A 25,705-nucleotide genomic window follows, 5' to 3' on the forward strand; every position below is an offset into this window, starting at 1 on the left:
CATGTTTCTTTACATTTATTTATCATAATCATAATACAGCAAACACTGGAGAAAGATTTTTTATAATTTGTTGATGTGAAACTTAGAATTTAGGATTATGCTTGCTCCCCGCACCCACCCCAAGTCTACATGCAGTATTATTTACTTTTATACTGATTCTAGAGCATTACAATCTCTTGACGGTTTTATAAGGGTACCTTCGCCCTATAACTTTTAAAACAATTTCACAACTGTATACAATCATGGTATAATACCATCATTCATATAGTTCCCCAAGTGAGCATATTCACAATATTAACATTAAAATCTGTGTTTTTAAAACATCATAATAAAACAAACCACGAAAACACTAGCTTTAACAGTTTATGAGGACTGCTGCTGAACTCAAAGCATGCAGATATTCATGACCACCTAGATGAAGCTGGATATTGAAACTCCTTCAGTTGGTCCAATGATGTCATTTCTCACTCATCCCAAGTATCTCCATATTTGTTTACCTTGACTAGGAAAAAAGCACAAACAATTGATGATTCCAAATAATAAGTAAATTGCACTGTTTTGTTTGCAATTATAAGGATGAAAAGTTGTGTTTCTGTCATCTGAATAAGAGCATATGAGAGTCAAAATATAATTACAAAAAGGGGCTAGACAGATTTGTGAATAGGGGATTGGACATAAATATACTAAAGTACTATGTAAGAATTTCACATAAATATTTGATCCTCAAAACAGTCTTGTAAATACAATCCCATTTTAAAAGTGAGAAAACAGATTAGTAACTTGCCCAAGGTACAAGCCTAATAAAACAAGTAGAACTGAAATGTGAACACAGGTCTGTTTAAGTCCAAAGTCTGCATGCCCTTACAACTTTACCGTACTATCTAAATAAACGTGGCATATATTGCAGCACATATTTTTTTTAAAACCCCAGTATGGGGGGAGGGAGAACATTTTAATTTTATTTTCCCCAAAAGACACGGTAATAAAAATGGTCAAGTCTTCATGCTGTGGTTAATTCAATCTTCTCTCCCATGAGCAGTAATACTACTATCAAGAAGAAAGTGGTCTCCAATATTCCTGCACTTTAGGTGAGATTATATTTTGAAACACGTTCCTCTGCCTTCTCTTCTACATAGCCTTCATCTGTGAATTACAGCTCTTCAGAACACCAAGTGAATCATAACAAGGTAAAGAAGCAGTTCTCAGTGTGGACTAGGGACCTAAGACCCTTTCAGGGAATCTACAACATCAAAACCATTTTTATTATTATGCTAAGATATTACACGCCCTTTCCCCTCATCTTTTTGCCTTTTCCCTTGCTCTCATTCGCTCATGAATATAGTTTTCCAAAAGCTACATCATGTGTGATGGCATTACTGCTCTCACAGCTAGGGGAATACGTGTTCAAAAACTTCTCATTAGTCTTAATTCCAAATTTGGTAAATATCAATAAATATAATTCCTACAAACAAGAAATTTTTGAAGTCCTCAATAATTTTTAAAATGTAAAGAGGCCCTGATACCAAAAAGCTTAGAAACTTCTGATCTAAAGTACTGCATTACAAAAAACCAAAAAAACCAAACCCAGTGCTGTCGAGTGAATTCCGGCTCATAGTGACCCTATAGGACAGAGTAGAACTGCCCCATAGAGTTTCCGAGGAGCACCTGGCGGATCTGAACTGCTGACCCGTTGGTTAGCAGCCATAGCACTTAACCACTACACCACCAGGGTTTCCATTGCGTTAATAGCTCATGCAATTAAGGCAGAAATGGGAAGATTAACATTCTACACTTTATACTCTGATGTGCTCAAAAACGGGATTTCATGAGAGGAAAAATTACCGGAAAAAAGTTAATGAATCAGCCCAGTTGAAACATAACTAACAGATTTCATTCCACATAGCAGTATTTATCTTAAAAAAAAAAAAAGTAACACACATCATTGTGCGGAAACTACATTATATGAAGCCAGCAAAGACATCTGTCATAAAAAATTAAAGTGGCTATACATGTTTAAGATACTATTAACAGAAAAGTAATTCTATTTTTTTGTAAACAAATATACTTTTTAAAAATTTGATCAAAGTTTACTATGTGTCACTCACTATCCTAGGTGATTTGCATACATTAACTCATTTGATTCTTATGACAGCCCTACGAGGGAGGTACTATTATCATCCCTAGTTTACATGAGCTGTCTAAGGCCAATGTACCTCTTTTTATTCAACAAACACAGTCCTAAAAAGTTGTCTATAAATCAAATTATACCTGAAAAAGAGTGATTCACTTACACTAAAGAGAAATTTATCTTTTTTTTTTTTTGGCAAAGCAAAGCAATCTTTTATAATGAAATACTACTCCTTGATTTACCTGTTTAAGGCAAGGGAAGAATAGAATTTTAAAAATGTCAATTATAAATACATTATAAATCATATTACAGTTAGACACTGACCATTTGTAAGGGATATAGCCCATAACTTGCCAAAATCTCAAATTTAAGAATACCAAATAATCCACAATTTCCCTCCGTAAGATAAAACTTATGGACCCTGTAATCTACACTGTACTGCCATATTTTCTGTCTAGATTCTAGAACAGAACATTCTAGAACATTCATTGACACTATTTTACAACTGGCTTTTTATCTTGAAATTATATAAAGCACAGAAAAATCAGTTTTCTTTTCATAAAGAAAAAAAAAAACTGATCACTTCACATTATGTCATACAACAGAACTTTAAGGCTGTTCACAGTCAAAACCACAAATATCAAATTCCAGCAAATGCCATAGGGCCAGATTTTCTTTTCTTAATCTCTATTACTACAGAAGGTCCAACCAAAATACTCCATTTCTGACCCTGCAATGCAAGGCACCTATGCTACGCAGACATAAAAAAGACAAGAAAAATATTACTTCCCGCCCTCATGGAGCTTACAGTCTAAAAATCTTCAAGTCAATTAGCAGAACAAAGCACCAATATGAGTCTTTCCATATTACAGAATAAAGGCTGATGAATGCATTAAGACATGTTAAGTATTTTTTAAATGACAAATATTAAGGAATTTTGCAGGTTACAATTCTATTTCAAAGCTAATTTTCTTACATCAATGGTATCACAAAAGTATTATCCATCATTATAAAAACAAATTAGAGCGCTAATAGAAAACAACCATTAACAATTACGAATAAAATTAAATAACCAATAAAAAATACTAAGGATTTTTATGCATTTTTGCATTCTTTGTGGCATATGGATCTCAAGAAGGTACACCAAGGACCTATTCCTTCTTCAATTTTTACAGCAGTAAATAGAAAACTTTGAAACAATGATACACCTTCTAAAATTTCTTAAGAGAAATCCTAAAATTTTACACTGAAACAGCTGTAACACTGCATTGGAAATTCACTGTTCCATTAGAAGGAAACTTGTTTAAAAATTTACTTTGGGCAATGCATATCTCATCCAAAATGACTTTAAAATGAACTACGATTTTCTATGTTATAACTTAAAATTTATAATTAATTATAAAACAACAGTACCATTTAAAAAAAGTCAAATTCCTCTTCTGGAAATTCCTTTAAAGCTGGTTTGTAAGGCATAAAACTCTATTTCAATTTCACAAACGTAGAAGAAAATCTATTTCATTACTTAATCATGATTCTGTGGTTCTGTCAAAAGTGGCTACAGCCCAATTATCAACCTAACATCACAACATCTGGCTTTATGCAATAATGCATAATTAGAGGGAAAAAAAATAGAATCTCCAAGGTCACTTCTTATAAGGGAAAAATAGTCAAATGAATGCCTAATTTCCAAATTATATTAGAAATCTAGTCTCACTGTCTTAAGTCATACTACTATTAGGACTTCATTATTTTCTAACACAGAATGGCCTTTGGAACACATTAAAAATGGAAGAACTGATGAATGTGAAATAACTACTCTTTAAAAATTTTTTTTATTTTGGTTAATTACCTGATGAATTAAAATCACATATTAACGTTTTTAACTAATGTTACAGTTCCAATTCTAAAAAGTAAAGTGATTTAGACTAAGCTATCATACCTTCTTTTTTTTATCATACCTTCTTTTTTTGGCACTCTTTCCTGCATAGGCCTGACTGAGGGGTCAGTCTTTTGTGTTAAAGTTACTTCATATGACTCTCTGTTCTTAGTCCTTAATTCCTCATATGTAATATTTTTTCTTTTAGGACTTTCTTCAATGTTGGGATCAGGTCCTAAAACAACAAACAGTTAATAAATGGTGATAAAAGAATCTGGCTTAGTCCAAAACTAAATTTTGCAAATGCTCCTTGGCTAAAAGATCAAATTATTACCACCATTTGAAGGGTATTATATTTTCCCCAAGATAATTAAAATACTAAATTCTACTTCCGCTTTGAGGCTTTTATTTCTAAAACTTAAAATCAGTATCAAAAGCAGAAAAAAATTAACCATGGCCAGAAAAAGAATGGATACTATAATATATAACAGCACAATTTAAACTCATTAAAATGAGTGTTTTAAACTGAAAGTTATTCATACTGTGTATGGGACTAGAGAAATAAATTCTAGTGGTGACCAAGTGAACAAAACTTGACAAAGCATAGCTTTTATTTTATTTAGTGATATTTCCAGTTAAATGTTACTATGACCATAGTCTATATATTAAGCAACTCCATTCTATATTAAGCAAAAACACTTGAAAATTTTACTACTGAAAAGTATAAAACATAGCCTTTAATCATAGTATACATTGTTTCACTTTGGTCTAATGGATACAATACTGAGGCAGAAGAAAATGCCAACTATAACTTGTGCCTGGGAACCAGCATTTACTCTTTATCTCTCCCAATGGTTAGAGTCAAAGTATGAACAATATATATTACCAGAGAGTCAAATACTGATGTTAAACAAGGAAATAATCATTCTTAATTTTGGATGACAGGACTAAATATTGAACATAGTTTGTAAAATGCATAACCAAGCAAAAAAAAGGCCACATAAACATTCTTATAGAAATTAACTAATCCTAACAAAACATTCAGTGAACAATTTAACTTACAAAGTCTTCTACACCACACCAAAAGTACTATTTTTTCAAAAAGGTTTTCAATGAGACATGCAAATTGGGTATATCACATCAACGTAATCATATTAATTAAAATAGTTTTTAAAAAAATCTTTATGGAAGTGGTACTATTTTGGAACTCAATGGTAAGGTCCCAGTGAATAATCAGAATTTTCAAAGCAACATAGCTATACATTAGACAATGTTTTCAACCTTAATCTTTTATTTTGCTACAGTGTAAATTGAATGATTCAAAGCCAAAAGAACTTAAATTTCAATTAATTCTAATATTATGGTTGAAAACTAAATTTTTCTGGTTAAAGAAAAATGCAAATAATAATATAACCTTTCACTAGGTTTAAAAGCACTTTACATTTCATTTATATTACAACAGTAACGAACTAATTTCCCTTAACCAAAAATGATGGTATTTAAAAACTTCTAAAACAGACAGTGTGTAGTAGATTAGTAGTCAGGAACCTTGCTTCTTAACCCCACTCTGCCAACGACTAGCAAGTGTCCTTGGGCAAATCACTAAGTTTCATTGACTCCTGGTTTTCTCAACTGGAAGTTTGACTAGATGATCTCAAAAGTTCCTTCCAGGTCTAATACTTCTTATTAAAAAGAAAAATTCTGTGATATATAATGAAAGTGTAAATAGAAAATTAGGGAGAATTTTCTCTACTTACAAAAGCCAAACTAAAATATTCTGCGTTGTGCAATCATCAACAACAACTAACACATCACAAAACCAAACCTATTGCCTTCAATTCTGACTCAGCGACCCTACAGGGCAGAGGAGAACTGCCTAATAGGGTTTCCAAGGCTGTAAATCTTTAAGGAAGCAGACTGCCAATCTTTCCCGGAGAGCGGTTGGTGGATTGCCCACCTTTTGGTCAGCAGCTAAGCACTTAACCACTGCTCCACTTGCACTGTGTAAGGGGGTATGATTTACTACTTTGGGGAGGTTATAAAGAGCTGGAAGGAATAAGAAAATGTAAAATAGCACACTGACTTATATCTAACTGTAATAAACTATAAGTTTCATGCCAGCTATGAGGGAGTGCTTTAGACATTGAAAGATGAAAAACTATAGATTTCTGGTAAGAGAAAGCAGAACTAAAAAGGGCAGGTAGGACTTAAATCAAAGGAAAATGTTCTGCTATGAGAGGACAACAGCTGGGGCAAAGCAAAGGAAGACCAGTGCTGGCCCCTGTGGAGAGCAATGGAAGACAGGCTAGTCTGGCTTGAAGAAGGGGGTCAGAAAACAGCAGTGATCAGATGGACGGCTGTTGTGGTGGGCGTAAGACATTCAAATATGGGTCTCGCCTAGGCTGTGGGCAGATATCAAAAGGCTTTTTGTTTACTTTTATGTAGAAAACAAATTATATAACATAGAATTCCTAATGCAATGGAAGAAAGGATACAAGTCATTACAAAGCAAGAATTAGTGAATGACTAGAATACAAGTAGAATGAATTTGGCCTTGAGAGTGCAAAAATGAGAGACAGTGAAGGACAAATAGAAAAGACAATGACTTTTACTACTTTCTCCTCATCTGCCCACCCCACACCTTCCCCTTCTAATTGGATGTCTTTGATTCCTACCTCACAGTGGGGGGAAAACTGAGAATTAAGAGACTCTCAAATCTTCTCATCGAAAATTAAGAATCTCTTTAATTATCTTAAGTTCCATCGTCTCCTGTCTCTTCTTCACTCTTAAGGTTAATAGCCTCTGCCCTCCTTTGCTCTAAAGCAGTACTATCCTATATAATTTCCTGCAATGATGGGAATGTCCTATGTCTGCACTGTCCAATACAGTAGCCACTAACACTTGAAATGCTACCAGTGCAACTGAATTTTTAATTTAATTAATTTAAATAGTGACATATGGCTAACGACTACTGTATGTCCTGACCTACTAGAACCCCTTCTGCATCCTCTCAAACCTTACTTGACCTATAATCAATTTCTCCTTCTCTAGTGCCTTTAACCTACATACAGACTTAAATCTCTCCCATCTTAAAGAAAAAGTCCTTCCTTCAACCTTGTGCATGTCCCACAGTCACTGGCTTATTACCTTCTTCACAGCAAGCTTTTTCAAGGAGTACTCTACAAGAGGTCCATAATACTTTATCCAAAACCCTTGGGTTCCCATGTGTTTCACAATTCAGTTTTTCAGATTTTAGAAAAGTATTACAATATCGATCTCTTATTTTACTTAATGTCCACCCAATCAGAGGTCTGAAGAAGCAATGAGAAAGCAAATACATTAATATTTCTACAGTGAAATCTAGGGAAAAGATCACACTAAGCCTATGAACAGCCTCATGTCAGTTCAGGTCAGGGTTTGCTACTAAGAGAGTTGAGGTCAGATTTTATCACAAACTAAGTTACTTAAAGAAAAAAAATTTTTTCTGCATTTCCAAGCTTTTTGGCTTTTAGGATTTCAGATAAGGAATTGTAGATCTGTACTTTGTTTCTAATTCCTCAACCTTTCACTGAAAGTTAATTTGAAGAAAGAAAGAAAACTAATGTTTACTGAGAGCCTACTACCTGCCAAAGCACTGTCATTGATTATGTCATGTAATTCTAACAGTTCTTTTAAAAAAAGGAAGTATTATTATCTCCATTCAGGAGACCTAGAAACTGACAGGATCACAAATTAGTTACTTGTCCAACGTCACACGGCTAGCAAATGTCAATCACGATTCAAATCCAGGTCTTAACCCAAAGTCTATGGTCTTTCACTTACGTTGTGTGATCTTCAAACAGACTAAGAGTTTCTAAGAGACAAGAGCCAGATCTTATTCATCTTTGTTTCTTTGATATCTAGCAGAGTACCTGACACCTACTAGTCTTCAAGAAATGTTGAATGAAAAACAGATGAATAAATGAACAAACAAACATGTTGAGTTTAGGCTGATGGTGGAACATATAGGTGATATCCAGAAGAAAATTTCATCAAATAAAGTTTATACATACGTTGGACCATAAAATGCTGAAATTCATTTCAAGAGAAGTTTCTACCTTGGGCAATATGATCAGTAATACCAGTGGCAGTAGATTCATTCATGGAAGCACTGAATGGAATTGGTTCATAATGAGGAAGTGTATCTTTTTCTATGTCGTCTGCTGCTGGGGATGTCACAAAAGAGGAATGACCACTGACATCTGAGTCATGTTTAGACTTTTGAGAATAGTGCCTGAAAAAGAAAATCATACTACATAAGAAATATGAGTCATTGCTTAAACCTTATTTAAAGACATATATTAAGATATAAAAATAAATTATCTTCTTTTCTAAAACAACCATATAATTTTTAACATAATTATTTATAAACACTAGTCTCTTTCTGCCACAAAAACATTACAAATATATTCTGACCCCCACCCATATAACTTGAAAATAGTCACGCTTAAATTAAAAAAAAAAAATCTGTATCCAATTTTCTAATCATTAGGCTTCAGAGATAATTTTAAGGTGTTTTAAAGTTTCTTAGAAAGAATACTTCGAATTGGTCTAATTTCCGCAAATACGTCCAGTTCCTACATTAACTGGGAAGTTTCTTTTACAGCCAGCAGTCCACACAGACACTATTTTGCTACTTAAAATACAGGTATAATATTACCTAGAATTTGGTTTACACTTCCTGCCATTTACGATAATAATTTACTTACCAATCCACTTAATTATCTTATTTATCTACCTATCCAGATAGACAGATTCATTTATCTATACTCATACAACACAAAAACCAAACCATAGTCTAAAGCAAACCAGTAAGAGGATTAAACATTGTCTTATTTATTTACTAAGACTTAGGAGTTTGAAATTTTTAACATTCGAAAGTTTAAAAACATTTATTTTGATGTAATTACAAGTAAAATGATCCCATTACAGAAAGTTTGGAATAAGGGGAAAAAATCTTTAACACCAGTATCATCATCTTGGTTGATATGGGAGGTATATCACCTTTCAATATTTTTACAAGAATATACTCTCAAAAGAGAGATAACTGTATATGCACATAACTTTGCACTCTGCCCTTTTCAGTTTATTAAAAGCATTTCATCATGTTGCTTCATAAGACTTCATAATCATATTTTTAAATAACTTCACAATGCCCTATTAATGGAGATAATTTACTTAACTATTCATTTCCCTTCACTAGAAATTAAGTTGACTCCAGTTTTTCACTATTAAAATAAAATCATAATCTTTGTGCCCATATTTTTTGTTTTGCATTTTGACTAGATTCACAGAAGTAAAAAAACTCAGAGTTCTAAAACGTTATCACCTCCCCCCACAACAAACGCTGACAAAACACTATCCAAAACACTTGTACCAACTTATGATACTGGAAATGTATTCAGATACCAGACCTCTTTTGAAAGTATTTAACAAAGAATTATTATTCTTTATATGAAGCTGGATTATCAACACAAACATCAATGTGATGTATTTTAAAGAAAATTAAACAGATATTTTTCTGCTTAATTCATTTTCTTGCTGTTTTAAACAAAAGAAGCATTAAAAAGGAAAGCTGAAGTTTGTTAAGTAATGGGAGATTGATAAAAGCTAGGAATTCAAGAGAAAACTCCAAATAACGTAATCAAAGGTATCTGTCAAGTCAAATCAAGATAAAATTCTTTATTCTAGGACATATAGTCCCAGTAGGATGGAAGTCTATATTTAAAACAATGGCAGCCAAGGCTTGCTCTACTTTTTAAAATAAAATTAGCTTTAACCTACAACAAAATGGCAAGTTTCCAATGTCTCCAGTTGAGCAATGTTTCATGCCCTGAATTACGGCAATATTTGTTTCCTTGTAATTTTGAAGCTAAAAATTAAAAAACATTAAATAAAGATCAGAATCTGGCCTACCCAGGTGAAGATCGCCGTGCCTGTCCTGATCGTAAAGCCTCTCCAAGAGGGGAATTCTCAAGATTCTTAAACTTCTCTTGGCAAGTTTTCACGTAAGACAGCTTTCCAGCAAAGTAGCCCATGATACAAGCAACTTATTTGTTAAAAAAAAAAAAGTATGACAGTGTGAGTCAATGTACCTTTTTAGACAAAAATATTTCTCAAAGAACATTTTTAAACCAGTATGATCTAAGTGTGTCTTTGGTTTGGAGACTGAGATTCTTGAAATAATTTATGATAAAAGTACCATATTAAATCAAACTCACGCTTCAGAGATTCTGTGAATGAAATTCACTTTCCAAAAATAAGCCAAAATATAGCTGCTATCACATAAATCAACTCTAAATTCACTAATTACACTCTTAATATACACACTAAAGATATAATAGAAAGAGGAATAAAGAATCAAAATATTAATAGTTCTAGCCTAGTTGAGGGAATTTTGGCTATTTCTTTTCCTATAAAATGGGAATCATATCATTTGCCCAGTCAACTTCATATGATTGTTTTAAAATTAAGATAAAATTGGATACAACAAACCCCTTTAAGTAATTACGAAGTACTACCTAAATGTGGCTACTGTTGCATCAATATGAACGAAAGGTTAACCTGAAAGACTCATGAAAGTTTCAGGTACTCTTTCTCAGAGCTATTAAGCTTCTTTTCTATTAATCATATTGCAAAATGTAAACAAGTCATGCTGAAGAGATTTCTTTAAAAAATTAAGCTTAACTTTCAAATACACTTCACTTTGATTAATCAGACTATCTAGACAACTTTCTTTCCCTAAGGCAGACCAAGAGAATTTTTAAATACTGGATCTTTATAAAATAAATTTAAAAATTCTCATTACATTATAAAAAGAGGGGAAAAATGCCTCTCTTTCAAGTAACTCATGATTTTTACTGCTAACAATAAAATGCCCAAGTAGTCCACTTAAAGGCTTAAACTGATTTGTCAGTGCATATAACCATGTAATTCTATTATGAGTAAGATATGACAAAGTATTTGATAAAAACTAATGATTATGATTATTATAATGATTATACTTAGGTTAAAAAACCCTGTATATTCTTCAAAAAACACTCGTTGCCATCGAGTTGATTCCGACCCATAGTGACCCTATAGGACAGAGTAGAACTGCCCCATAGAGTTTCCAAGGAGCGCCTGGTGGATATGAACTGTGACCTTTTGGTTAGCAGCTATAACACTTAACCACTATGCCACAAGGTTTTCCTGTATATTCATAGACAATACCAACTAAATACAGTATTGTTTCATACTTACATATAAGTTTAGGGATGGAACCATACTTTGGATGACTTGAAAGGATTCCTAAAGACAAAAGAATAAATATTTCTGAGTAACATTAATTGTTAGAGGAAGATATATTTACATAATTAAGGTTAAGCGTGCAGTAGGTTTCACTAGAATTTCAAGTTTATGCCAAGACTATACAGGAAAATGACAAAACTTATTGAGAGAAATAAAGGCTAAATAAATGGAGAAATATACTACGTTCATAAATTGAAATATTTAACACTGTGAAGATGGCAATTCTTGACAAATTGATCTATAAATTCAATGCAATCCCAATCCAAATCAAAACAAGTTTTTGCAAAAATTGAAAAGCATATTCTAAAAATCACGTGGAAGGAGAAAGGGTCAAGGATAGCCAAGGCCAAATGACTTGCACACGACATTTTCCCAAAGAGAAAACACAAATGGCCAAGAAGCACATGAAAAGATTCTTAGCATCATTAACCAATGTTGTTGTTTTGACTCATAGGTACCCTATGTGACAGAGTAGAGCAGCCGCATAGGATTTTCTAGGCTTTAATCTTTACAGGGGCAGATCGCTAGACCTTTCTCCCATGGAGCAGCTTAACCATTGCACCACCAGGGCTCCTTTATTAACCACAAGGGAGACACAAATCAAAACCACACTTTACCCCCACTAGAATGGTTATGATTTAAAAAAACAGGAAATGACATGTGTTGGTCAGGATGTGAAGAAACTGGAACCCTCGTTCGATGACAGTGGGAACGCAAAATAGTATGGCATGGTATAACAGTTTGGCACGTCCTCAAAAAGTTAAACATATAACTATCATATGACCCACCAATCCCAATCCAGGTATATACCCAAAAGAACTGAAAGCAGGAACACAACAGAAATCTGTACACCAATGTTCACTGCAGCACTAGTCACAATAGCCAAAAGGTGGAAACGATATAAATGTCCACCAACAGATGAATGGATAAACACAACGTGATACACATACAATAGATTACTTAGCCATAAAGAGAAATGAAGTCCTGATACATGCTACAAGATGGATGAACCTTGAAAATATTATGCTGCGTGAAATAAGTCAGTCACAAAAGGACAAATACTGTATGATTCCACTTATATGAAAAAGGCAAATGTATAGAGACCAATGTCTATTAGTGGTTTCCAAGGGTAGGAGGGAGGAGAAAGGGGGAGTTAGTGTTTAGGCAGCAATGAGTTTCTCCTAATGGTGGTGGAATAATTTGGAAAAGGAGAGTAGTGATTATTGCACAACACGATAAATGTAATCAGTCACTGAATTAAACATGAAAAATTGTTGAACAGGCCAAAAAAAAAAAAAATCAGTAAATGGTAAAACATATGCATAATCAGTGACAGACTGCAATGGCTTAAAAGAAGAAATTAAGTGCTCATTTGAGAAGTTTGGCTTCACATGGAGGTAGCTGGGAGCAGTTGGAAAGGGATATGAAAAAGGGTATTTCCTTTCTATGTTCTCAAGATAGAAGACACCCAACATATTTGTGTGTTTTGAAAGATAGGAAATGAGCAGGGGTCGGGGGGAGCAGTTAAGACTGTGTTGAGTATGAGACACTGTGGATGAAAACATACACAAAATACAACGGATTTTGATTTTGTCTTGTGGGATTCCTCAATTCCTTTCCTAAAGTCTCTTCTTCAAAACCTAGTTAATCATTTCCCCTGGTTCTGCCTTAGCAATTTAATGGAGTTTTCATTCCGCCCCAAGTGATTCTGCCAGTGTAGACAGGTCGGTCTCCTGACTGCCTGTCCCAATAGTCCTGCTTATTGTCCTGATCATGAGGTCCTTCCTTCTGCAAATATTCTTCCTTCTCCTTTGACCTAAATCTTGCCCATTCCTGCAAAATTCACTTATTCCCAAAAAACTTTCTTGATTATAACAGCCCCACAGAGATCTTTTTTCCTTGAACACCTGCAGCTCTTGGAGTCTCTACTACACAATTCAGTAGCTTATTAAGCATTTGATTATATTCTCTATTTGCTTCAATGTCTGCTTACATTGTTTCCTCAGAGGAACTACTGGCAACTCTTAACATTTCTTTCATAGGACCCTCCCTCCATGCCTAACTTCAGTCATTACTAGTTAAATGACAAATTAGATTAAGACAAATAAAACGGAAGTAAAATAACAGACACTATAAATTCTCCATTCATAACTCCTTGTGCCAGTTCTTCCTTAAAACAAACTATTAAAATTTTTTTTTCCCAATATGTTATTTTTTCCCAATCCCAGTCTATATAACCACTTAGTCTTAAATGACATATGATGTGCATATATATCCTCATTTGTTCCCACGTTTAAGATTATTGTCACGGTAGCACGTTGTACGGAGGTTCTTCGGTTGTTTTTTTTTTTTTTTAATTGTGCTTTAAGTGAACGTTTACAAATCAGTCTCTCATATAAAAATTCATATACACCTTGCTATGTACTCCTAGTGGCTCTCCCCCTAATGAGACAGCACACTCTTCCTCTCTACTCTATATTCCCGTGTCCATTCAGCCTGTCCCAATCTGCCTTCTCACTTCCCCTCTAGATAGGAGCTGCCCACATAGTCTCACGTGTCTACTTGAGCCAAGATGCTCACTCCCCACCAGTATCATTTTCTGTTTTACAATCCAGTCTAATCCCTGTCTGAAGAGATGGCTTTGGGAATGGTTCCAGTCTTGGGTCAACAGAAGGTCCGGGTAATATGACCTCCACGGTCCTTCTAGTCTCAGTCAGACCATTAAGTCTGGTCTTTTCACAAGAATTTGAGGTGTGTATCCCACTGTTCTCCTGCTCCCTCAGGGATTCTCTGTTGTGTTCCCTTTCACGGCAGTCATTGGTTGTAGCAGGGCACCATCTAGCTCTTCTGGTCTCAGGCTGATGTAGTCTCTGATTTATGTGGCCCTTTCTGTCTCTTGGGCTCATAATTACCTTGTGTATTTGGTGTTCATTCTCTTTTGCTCCTTGTGGGTTGAGACCAATTGATGCATCTTAGATGGCTACTTGCTAGCATTTAAGATCACTTTGAGAGTTCTTTAAAAAACAATTTTTTTTTTTAACCAAAGGGGGGGGATCCTCCCACTTCTCTCCAAAACTACTTTTCTCAACTAGTTAAAGCGAAAAATGTAAACTTCCTAGTCACATTTTAGGAGGACCTAGTCAATTCAAAGCAGCCATTTTTTTAGGCTGTGCGGAGGCCATTCTAAGGTCATGTCATCCATTTCTGGACACCTTCCTATTCTCAGGTAGATGCGTTCACAAAGTAAATAATAATGAGCAGTTCTACAGCTTACATTACTAAATTTTACGATACAGAGACTGATACATTTAATATTTAATCTCAGCTCAACTCCACATATGAACATGTTGCACTATTTAAGACAAGAGACGAGAAAACAAGAAAGCCTACTCGGAGAATTATTAAAAACAGATTAGCTGCCAGACTCTTGAGATTCTAATTTTTTATTTAACGTTATACCCCTCAGATTCTAATTTTTTATTTATGTTATACCCCTCCCTTTCCAGATGACTATGAGGCAAAGCTGATTTTGGGAGCTACTGATCTCTAAACCAGTATGTAAGAATCACCTGCAGTTTGTTAAAACAGATTTCCAGGTCCTGCCTGAAAGATTCCAGTTCAGCAGGTCTGGGATGGGGCCTGTGAATTTGCATTCTAATAAGCTCCTAAATGATAGTGATACTGGTGGTCCACCTAGATGCCATTTGCCTCTCTATCTCCCTGCAAATCATTCCCAGGTTTTTACTTTCTTGCTCTTATAGACTGTTAATGTGCTGTAGTACAGGACAGTATTAGATTTTGAAAACAAGATATGAGTCAATGGGTCCATGGAAACATAACTCTTGTGATGTTATATACGTTTATCAATGATAATGTTTAATATATTTATCTGAAAATCAGAAAAATAACATAAACATGATGATATCCAATGTACAAAATAAACTCAAAAAGTTTAAACATTTACCTTTACTAATTAATCCTTGAGTTATCAACACACTTGTTGCAGCCAAAGGCACAGCTATAAAAGAAAAAGAACTTGTTAACATCAACAAAAGGAAAAGGTTTTATCTGCATTCATTAGGGTAGATAAATGAGTATCAATAAAACTATCTAAGTATGCAGCACAGTTAATACCTGTAAAAGAGACTTTTTCATTTTTAAAAAATGTACTGTATACAATCAGAGAAAAATAAAAGGAGCATTTTAATTAAAAATAAATTAAAATATTAAACAATTTAATTCAAGAACCATCTTAAATCTACATGACTCCAAAACAGCACTAATATCAATTGGAGCCCTGGTGGCACAGCGGTTAAGAGCCCAGGTTACTAATCAAAAAGGTCAGCCGTTCAAATCCACCAGCTGATGCTTGGAAACCCTATGGGACAGTTCTACTCTGTCCTATAGGGTCACCATGAGTCAGGGTAGACTCAACGTCAACGGAGACAGAGAGAGAATATCAACTAGGGCCCTTTGTGGCGGAGTAGTTAAGAGTGCAGGCTAATCAAAAGGTCAGCAGTTCGAATCCATCAGCTGCTCCTTGGGAACCCTATGGGGCAGTTCTACCCTGTCCTACAGTGTTGTTATGAATCAAGATTGACCCCACGGCAGTGGGCTAATATCGATTAAGAAAACACAGTCTCGTAAAATAAACAATGTCATCAGTGAGTATTGTGCTCTTAAAAAAAAAAAATCAACTATATGAGGATCAAAACTGTCAATATTTACTCTAAAACAAAGATGAAAGGTAAGAGTGGGTCAGGGTAGCTAGAATAATAGAAACAGAACCAGAATGGAAATAATGAGAACATCGACACATTGTGAAAAATGTAACCAATATCACTGAACAATATGTATAGAAATTGTTATATGGGAACCTAATTTACTATGCAAACTTTCACAAAAACACAGTATTATTTAAAAAAAAAAAAAAAAAAGACAACATGGAAAATTGTGTCCAAAAGTTACATGTGGAAAGAGAGAAAAAAAGTGTGGGGGGGGGAAGCAAGAAGCAAATTACAAACAAGAGCCACCAAAAAAAAAAAAAAAAAAAACGAGCCACTACATAGCAGTAACTAAATTCCACACCATCAGTGTCTTAAGTGCATTATCTCATTACTTTTTACCATCTTATCTACCTTATCTCTAAGGTAAGCAATGCTGTTACCTCCCCTTTTAAAAATAAGGAAATTGAAGCTTAGAGATGTTAAGTAACATGTTCAAAACTACATAGCTAGTTCAACGGCAGGTCTAGGATTCTCATAAAGTCTGTCTGATAGCAGATCTCAAGCTTTTAAGCTCCATGTTACACTGAGTGAACCAAAACACAAGGTAAATTTGCGCACAATTATTTGGTGATTGAGGCAAGAATTAAAAAGCACATATTTTAAATACTAATGTTCTTTCTTCTGAACTAGTGAACTCCTTAAGACTATACGCAATTATGTCTATATATGCATATTAATCCAGAGTGAAAATTGCAAAGCTCTCATCATAATCTCAAAGGGGTTCATAATTTTAAAACAGCTGTGAATCACTTTTAAATATCAATACTGTCCAAAAGAATTTTCTACAACAACAGAAATAGTCTTTATCTGTGACTTCCAACTAGACAGTGTGTAGAAAAAGAGTCAATTAAGGTCCCTGGGTGATAAAAGGAAACCCTGGTGGCGTAGTGCTTAAGTGCTACAGCTGCTACCCAAGAAGTCGGCAGTTCAAATCTGCCAGGCGCTCCTTGGAAACTCTACTGGGCAGTTCTACTCTGTCCTATAGGGTCGCTATGAGTCGGAATCGACTCGACAGCAGTGGGTTTTTTTTTGGGTGACATAGATGGTTCACGCTTGACTAACCTAAAACTTGGCTGTTGGAACCCACCAGCGGCACTGTAGAAGAAAGGCCCAGTAACCTGCTCCTGTAAAAATTACAGCCAAGAACACACTATAGAGCAGTTCTACTATGTAACACATAGGGTCGCTGTGAGTCAGAATCGACTCAGTGGCAGTGGGTTTGGGTTTTCGTTTTTAGTGTGCAGAAAACACTCAACATAGCTGGCCTGAGACTGCTATCCTCAGAAAGGCCTGCTTGAAAGGTTGGTCCCTCGCTGGTTACCGGGAAATGAACTGATAGCTGCTTATACTGATATAAAATTTTCCCTAAATGATAAGTGGCTCACTGTGCCTGAACTTAAGAAGCCCTTGTGGCATAGTGGGTAAAGCGCTCAGCTGCTAACCAAAAGGTCGGCAGTTCAAACCCACCAGCCACCCTGTGGGAGAAAGATGTGGCAGTCTGTTTCTGTAAAGATTTACAGCCTTGGAAACTCTATGGGGCAGTTATACTCTACCCTGTAGGGTTACTATGAGTCAAAACTGACTCAAACACAGTGGGTCTGGTTTGGGTTTTTGGTGCCTAAACTGCTTGTACAAATATGGTTTTTGGTGAACATCTACTTTCTTTCTGGGAGTCTGGAATTTTGGTATGTGCTAGGCCAAGGGTGCCTACGTGATCAGAGCCCAATAAAATCTTGGGAGTTGAGTCTCTAATGAGCTTCCCTGGTAAATAACACTTAATGCATGTTGTTACAACTTGCTGCTGGAAGAGTTAAGCGAGTCCTGTGTGACTCCCTTGGGAGAGGACTCTTGGAAACTTGCACCTGGTTTCTTCTGGACTTCATCTCATGTCCCTTTCCCTTTGCTGATTTTGCTTTGTACCCTTCCGCTGTAATAAATTTTAGCCATGAGTACAACTATATGCTTAGTTCTCTGAGTCCTCCTAGTGAATTACCAAACCTAGGGGTGGTCCTGGGACTCCCAAGCCACTTGCTACATCTGGCTACCTTGCACTTGAAATGTGGCTAGTACAACTGAGGAACTGCATTTTTAATTTAATTTAAATAGATACATATGGCTGGTGGCTGGCAAAATGGACAGTGCAGCTCCAGACCAGGTGTCAGCAATTATATTCTGTAAAGAACCAGAAGATAAATATTTCTGGCTCTGTGGGCCACAAAGTCTCTGTCACAACTACTCAACCACTGTTTTAAAGAAAAAGGACCTGGAAACAATACATAAAAAAAAAAAAAAATGACTCTTCTCCCCTCACAGCAATAAAATGCTACTCTAAATTCATAATTGTTTTCAATTCAAACTTTTATTTCATTTAATCACAATAGCACTAATAGGCATTTAATAAAGCTAGCTAAAACATATAATAAAGTAAATTAATCCTCATAACAATCTCACGAGACAGATTCTATTACTCCCATTTTACAGATAAGGAAACTGGGGCACACAGACATCAGGAACTTGCCCAAAGTCACACAGCTAATAAGTGGTGGAGCTGGGATTTCAGTGAAGACAATTGGGCTCCAGAGTTTTTGTTCTTATCCGTACACTTGCACTGTCTCATTCGAAAACCAGCAGTACACATGCACGGAAAATTACTCATGGAATCTATAAATGATACATGAAACAAATATGAATTCACACACCTTTTCAGTAATTCCAGACATTAAGATTACTGTAATACGTAATACACATTAAACTGATCCTTTATGTACAGATTCTCTTACTACCTGTGTGTTTGGGCACACATACAGCTGGGTTTTTTGTTTTATTTATTTATTTTTGTCAGTGCATAGGGCCACATTTTAAGCGCCTGGAAATAAGATGCCTTCAGTTATACTCTAAGATTAACAGAAAGTAGATGAGAATAGAAATAAACAAAATCATCTTAAAGAAGAGAATGTCCTACACCACGTCTAATTTTAAACCATGATGAATACAATTAACAGACCTCAAAAAAACATAAAAATTACCTTAGTGCTTTTCCCACAAATTTCTAAATACTTTCAGCAGTCTTTCATTTAATCAATAGTCACAAACTGAAAATCTTCAAAGTGACATGGAATCCATTACACATACACATCTGTCTATATATACATATATATACACGTAATACACGTACATGAAACCATATTAAAAAAAAAACAAAACCCATTGTTGTCAAGTAGACTCCAACTCACAGCAATCCCATATGCTGCAGAATAGAACTGCTCCATAGGGTTTTCTTGCCAGTGATCTTTACGGAAGCAGATTGTCAGGACTTTCTTCCACAGCACCACAGGGTGGATTAGAACCACCAACCTTTAGGTTAGTAGTTGAGTGCAAACCACCACTTAAGCAGCCTACCCAGGGACTCTATATACTGCAAAGAACATCCTTACTTGAAGATACAAATGTTAAAGTACAATGCATGGCTATTAATGCTTCTGATAATTTCATATTGAGTTTCCTTTGTTGTATGGTTACAGACAAGGTGCTAAATATTTTCAAAGTTTGATGTTATTACAATATGCAACACCTATGTTATCTGTTTTAACAATCAACCATTACTAATGCATTCATTTTCTGGCTGCTGCAATTTCCCAGTAATCTTGAAATGACATATAGCTAACAAGCCACTTTAGCCTGTCCTTATTATATGCTTATGCTTTCTGTTCTCCAACCTGTGATTAATCTATTTTAACACAAGCAATTACTCAGCCTTCTATTGTTCACATACCAATGTCCTACTTGTGGCAAACAACAATCAGGCATACTCGGGTATCCTGCCTACTTATCACTGCCCTTTATTGTACTTCTAGCATAATGCTGTTACAGCTGTTTAGAATGTTAAACATGTATGGAAACAAATTTGTCAGCAAGAAATAAATCTGGACATTGTATCTATGCAGCTATTAGCCTAACATTAAAATGATCCCAAACCTTATCAACCAAATTGTCTTTCTTAATTCTCTGTGTGATCAACAGACTTGAAAATGGATTTTATTCTATCTCTACTCTGTAATTCTCAAAGATAAAAAATCTGTTGCAGAGTATAACTGGGTCTCTGAGAAATTATTTCCATTCTACAGGAGGTGAGAATTTTTTTTTAAAGCCCTTGGTTTATGACTAGAAATCTAAAACAATTATCCACAGATGGAGATTACATTATCATCACCTAATTTTTACTCAGGTTCTTTGTGGCTTGAAACTTTTGCAAGTCTCAGAATATTAGACTGAGGATAAAACGCAAAAGATTCTATCAGAACTACTACTACCTTAACTGCTCTTTCTTGGTCTTTGTTGATTCTTTTACCGCCACTTATTCTCTTATCCATGAGTACTACCCAAACTTTGTCATTTATTCTATCATTCCTAAATATCATTCACATGATAGACACTGTGACCAGTTTTATGTTTCTATTTCTACACTTGATTCCTTGGTGAATTCACTAACACAGCTACAACAAAAATCCTAATTTCTCATGTATATCTTTCCTTCTATCTCTAGTTGCTTACATACCTCCCATAATTGAACACTGCACCATGAACTCAAAATATCCAGCCTAAACTTATTTCCCCCTCCAAACAATACCTTCTTCAAACTACACGTTTTGATCAGTAATACTGCCATTCTTTAGTCTCCTATTCTGGATATCTTGAAGTTATTATTTAACTTTTGCCTTTCCTTCAATCCTCCTTAGTCAATCTCTTAAAAAAAACCTTGTTATGTGTCCTTTAAAAAAGCTCTCATTGCCATCCCATCTTCTCCAGTCCAAGTGACACTAGCTTCAACTACATCTCCTCAATGACGATGTCTGTCTGGGCTATTGTTTCAGCTCATAATGATTTCACTGAGTACAACTTCTTATCCTTCTGTTAACTAGTCTCCCTTAAAAAAAAAAAAAAATGTATCACCAACTCCGGTCAAGAACCTAAGATTTATAATGAATCAAACCTTTAAGTCCTTCATATTACGCTTTACTTTCTACCCCCAAAAAGAGGCCTGTTTCATTCAGATTAGCCTCAAGACTCTAGAAAGAAATCAGGTTATTGCAGATTCTGTGCCTCTGCTCACTATTCCTTTTCATCTAGATGCTCCCTTCCCTTTTTTCTTCACTTAAGTCCTACTAGTTGTTAAGCCTCATTCGTTTAACCAAGCCTTTTTAAGCTAAGTTGGTTCAAATTAATTTATTTTCTTAAAATTCCTGTTGCAGCTATACACTTAGTCTTTCTCTAAATGTTTCATGCCTTAGCTCTGTCTCAACTACATTATAAAACTACCTCAAGAGAGACTGCTCATAAAACTTATATACCAATCACAGTAACATGCGCAATATAAGCATGAATACTAGGCAAACTGATGAAAACATAAATTTGTTCAACTGCTTAAGTCACCCTTTTTTTTTTTTAATTTCCTCCCTTTTTGTTAAGATTACCTTACCTGAAGACTGCACTCTTCAGGCACAACACTATGGTTTTCTTGAAAAGTAATTAAGATTATGTTCTGTGTTACTTCCAACATCCTCTGTATTTAAAAAATAAAATCTTCATGTATATAATCTCTAGTCAGAAATCTAGAGCTAGTAGTGTAACAACATTTCACACTGATAAAGGGAAACTAACCAGTTCTTATTACGTAATGGTTAAAAGCTGAGTTAAAATCATGAGTTCTCGTTTCAGACATGCCTGGCTTCAAGCCTAGACATCACAACTTACCAGCTTCATAACACTAGGCAATTCATTTAACATCTCTAAACCTCAATTTCTTCATCTGTAAAGTGAAGATAATTATCAACCTTACTGAACTGTTTTGATATAATCCACGTATATTCAGTAAATGCTATCATTATTATTGCCAAAATTACCTTATCATCTTGAAAAAAGTTCTGGAAACTATTACTTTAAAATGTGTACAATTCACCTCTATTTCCTTAATCTAATCAATCCCCGTTAGCAACAACCTCAGTACATTGACAAGTTCACCAATTTGTCCTATATACAGTCATTATAATTTCAGGTACTAAAGGTCAAATTATGTTGATTAGAAATTTTAACTTACATCTGAACCAGAAACTTTCATCATTGCATTCGGCAAAGACCCTTCTTTCTTCCTCTGTTGGAATATAATCAGCCCCTATGTCTTTTTACCAAAGAAAAAAGGAAAATATTAAAACACCCATATAAAAAAAACTAAGTCTAAATATTAACAAAACACACAATTTTTCTATCACATAATGAAACAACTGGCTTGTAAACTTTTAACAAACTTTGACTTCAGAAAGAAGTTAGTACTACTATCTGCTAGTTAAGACTAGCTACTTTTACACAATGTGCAAGGACCTGGCGCAAAATGAAATGTCTGATCTCCTGTTCAAATCATTATTATAATTTCAAGATGGTAACAGCACAGCATTAAACCAAGCACAGGGCTCTGTTTGACTGCCCATGAAGCCAGCCCTGCTTCTATCATTCAAGGCAGTGAAAATTTCTTTACATAGAAAGTGTTTCTAATTATAAAAACTCGATAGTTACTGGGAATTGGTCTTGGAACTTCTGCATTCGGCTCTCGAAAATCGGCCCTCCCATTCATCTTCCCTGTACCAAAAACATTTGTATTAAGTATTAGAGAAGAAAACAAAATATGTCAACAAAAACTAGATATTTATGATATAGTAAAAATACTAGTCTATGAGGCAATCAATCAACAAATATTTACTAACCACTCCATCTCAAATATAGGGTAACTATGAGTCAGAATCGACTCGAGGACAGGTACAGTACATCTTCAGTACGTGACATAAAAAGTTACCTAAATGAAAAAGTTACAACCCTATTAATTTGGAACTGATTATTTGTGTTAGGTCCTTAATTGAAAAAAAAAATAATTAGGTGCTTTGTAAGTATTTACCAACTGATTAATATCAAATTAAGATATAAAAGGCTATCAATAAAACAACAGCCATACTTTCCCTCCTGAAGCTTTTTTATTTCACATTATTCTGTATTTTGGTCTTTTCATAAATCTATGCATAATAATTAAGATAATTCTCCAAAACAAGAAAAATCTCAAAAATCCTATTTGGGCTTCGATTTAAAAAAATGAAAGGTTGCTGTTAGCTGCCTACAAATCCACTCCAACTCATAGTAACCCCATGCATAACCAGAGGAGACGCTGCCGATCCTGCGCCTTCCTCACAATAGCAGGTATGTTTGAACCCACAGTTGGAGCCACTATGTCAATCCATCTTGTTAAGGGTCTTCCTTTTTTTTGCTGACCCTCTACCTTACCAAGCATGATGTCCTTCTCCAGGGACCGGCCCCTCCAGATAACGTGTCTGAAGTAAGCAAGAACTGTCTTGCCATCCTTGAAACAGTTATTAGGAAACATGCAACCTTTCCCAGAAAACAGTACTCCAAAAAACTGTAATAATAAAAGACGTCATGTCTTTCTCCCTGTAGTGTAAATCTAACAGCAAATTCTGCATCCTCCAAAAAGAGTCTAAGAAGAATATATAGGAGTGGCGCAGCGGTTAAAGCACTAGGCTGCTAACCAAAAGGATATAGGAGATTTAAAAAATATCCGGCATTTCAAGAAAAAACATTTTTATTTTTTTCATTTAGATTCTTTCTACCCATGCCTCTGGACTTGAGACCAACAGATCATATAACTATATTTTACAGCGTTTACATAGTATGATTATTCCCATTTAAAAAAAAAATTGCATGAAACGGGAAATGACACACAAATAGGACAGCAACTGGGTCTTTCCATAATTCATTTATTCAAAAAGCCATCACTGAGCGTCCACTACGTGCCAGCCCCTTAGCTAGGGAAAAGGAACAGAAAGGCTAAGCTAAATTCATCGATAGAGCGTGCTGAAAAACTACTTAAATTCTAAAGCAACCGTTTAAGAATTAAAACGCAGCATCCTAGAAACCCTAAAAAGAGACTATCAGGGTTGACAGAGCCCCTTTGTACAAGTCCCCTTTACACAATACCATTTTAATCTCTTAATTTAGAAGAAAAAACTACACTGGACCGGTTTCGGCTGAATACTGTTGGTTCCCGCACTCCATCCCCCACCCACTATCTCCACTACCCTACTCTCCCAGCTGCATTTACTGACTGCGTACCCCCACCCCACCCGTCACCAGGGATCTCTCCGGTCCGCACCCTCCATAAATATTCCCTCGCCTCCCCGGTCACCACCACTCAGGAGCTCGAGACCCGAGGCGCGATCTGCGCACCTTCAAAAGCGGGAAAATGGCGGAAAGTACGGGGTAGCAGAGTGGCTACGCTGAGGTGGTGAGTGAGCAGGTGGGGCAGAAGGGGGCTCTCTGCGTCACCTCACCCACCTCCGACGACAGCGGCGGGCGACCGAGCTGCAAACACGGTCAATCCGGGGCAGAAGGCCCGGAAACGACCTAGAGGGAGGGGGGGGAGCGCGCGTAAACCTGGAAGCGTACGGGCAAGCGAGGAGGGTGGGCAAGGTAGAGACTAGGCTGCCCAGAAGTCACCCACATAAAAAGGGCTCAAAATGACTGCGACCCGGATGCACTGTTAACCTACGGCAGGATATGACGTCCGGGCTCGCGGCGGTGTCCAAGAGTGGACTGCCTCGGAACCTTGGCTCGCGCCTGCGCCTGTCGGCTCTGCCCCCTACTCGCCCTTCCTCCTTCCCGTCCTAGGCCAGGGCGCTCCCCAGCTGCATTGCGGCTGCGCAGGTGCCGCCGCGGGCCGGGAACTCCGCCCTACCTCCTCACTGAATCGAGGGGGAAGAGTTGCTTCAGGGTGTTAACGCACCTTACGGACATTGCAGTGATCAGCTGTCGCGGAGGTTCTGGAGCTCACCTTTATCCTTTGTTGAAAGTTACCAACTTTTATTGGCTTTCTCTATTTTTAGGCTTTACATAATTAATACATATCATTCTTTTAACCCAGAAACCCTATAGAAAACCAAAAACAAACCCATTGTCGTGAAGTCGATTCCAATTCATAGCGACGCTAAAGGACAGAGTAGAACTGCCCCACAGGGATTACAAGGAGCGGCTGGTGGATTTGAACTGCCAAAGTTTTGGTTAGCAGTTGTGGCTCTTAACCACTGCACCACCAGGGCTCCGAAACCAAACCTATTGCCATGGAGTCCATTCCGACTCACAGTCACCCTATAGGACAGAGTAGAATTGCCTCAACACGGTTTCCAAGGAGCAGCTGGTGGATTAGAAATGGCCAGCCTTTTTGGTTAGCAGTCGCAGCTGTTAACCACTGCACCACCAGTGCTCCATATACTAATTTTTATAAAGTAATTATTAAGCAAGTATGCTTGCTTATCCGTTAGACCCTATTTGACCATAGTTGAGACAGCTTAGCTCTAGAACCTTTGGACAATGGTACATTAGCTCTCTGAACTTAAAGTTTTTCTCAGCTGAAAAATGGAAACAATGCCTACTTTATAGGGTTGTTAGGATCAAAATGCAACATCTAAAAATGTTTTTAAGCATTCAGTGGCTCTCTTTATTAACGAGAGAGTGTACATTCGGTGTGAGGCT

General features: G+C 36.0%; 1 protein-coding gene across 6 annotated transcripts; it reads right to left on the minus strand.

Annotated features, from left to right (window-relative positions):
* On the minus strand, window positions 1–24,746 carry OCIAD1 (OCIA domain containing 1). 6 transcript variants are annotated; one of them, XM_049886266.1, is made up of 9 exons: window positions 24,726–24,746; window positions 22,688–22,750; window positions 22,215–22,295; window positions 15,298–15,351; window positions 11,286–11,333; window positions 9,960–10,092; window positions 8,102–8,277; window positions 4,087–4,239; window positions 1–502 (listed from the first exon to the last, which is right to left on the minus strand). In XM_049886266.1, exons 2-9 carry the CDS (start codon window positions 22,743–22,745, stop codon window positions 465–467), a joined length of 741 nt encoding a protein of 246 aa, XP_049742223.1. In that variant the 5' UTR covers window positions 22,746–22,750; window positions 24,726–24,746; the 3' UTR covers window positions 1–464. The 6 variants fall into 6 exon arrangements, with proteins under 6 accessions (XP_049742223.1, XP_049742221.1, XP_049742220.1 ...); XM_049886264.1 differs by lacking the exon at window positions 24,726–24,746 and adding an exon at window positions 24,512–24,713; XM_049886263.1 differs by lacking the exon at window positions 24,726–24,746 and adding an exon at window positions 24,404–24,712.
* Window positions 24,747–25,705: the final 959 nt, after the last annotated feature.

The sequence above is a fragment of the Elephas maximus genome, chromosome 5 (genome assembly GCF_024166365.1).
Source record: "Elephas maximus indicus isolate mEleMax1 chromosome 5, mEleMax1 primary haplotype, whole genome shotgun sequence".
Taxonomy (NCBI): Eukaryota; Metazoa; Chordata; class Mammalia; order Proboscidea; family Elephantidae; genus Elephas; species Elephas maximus.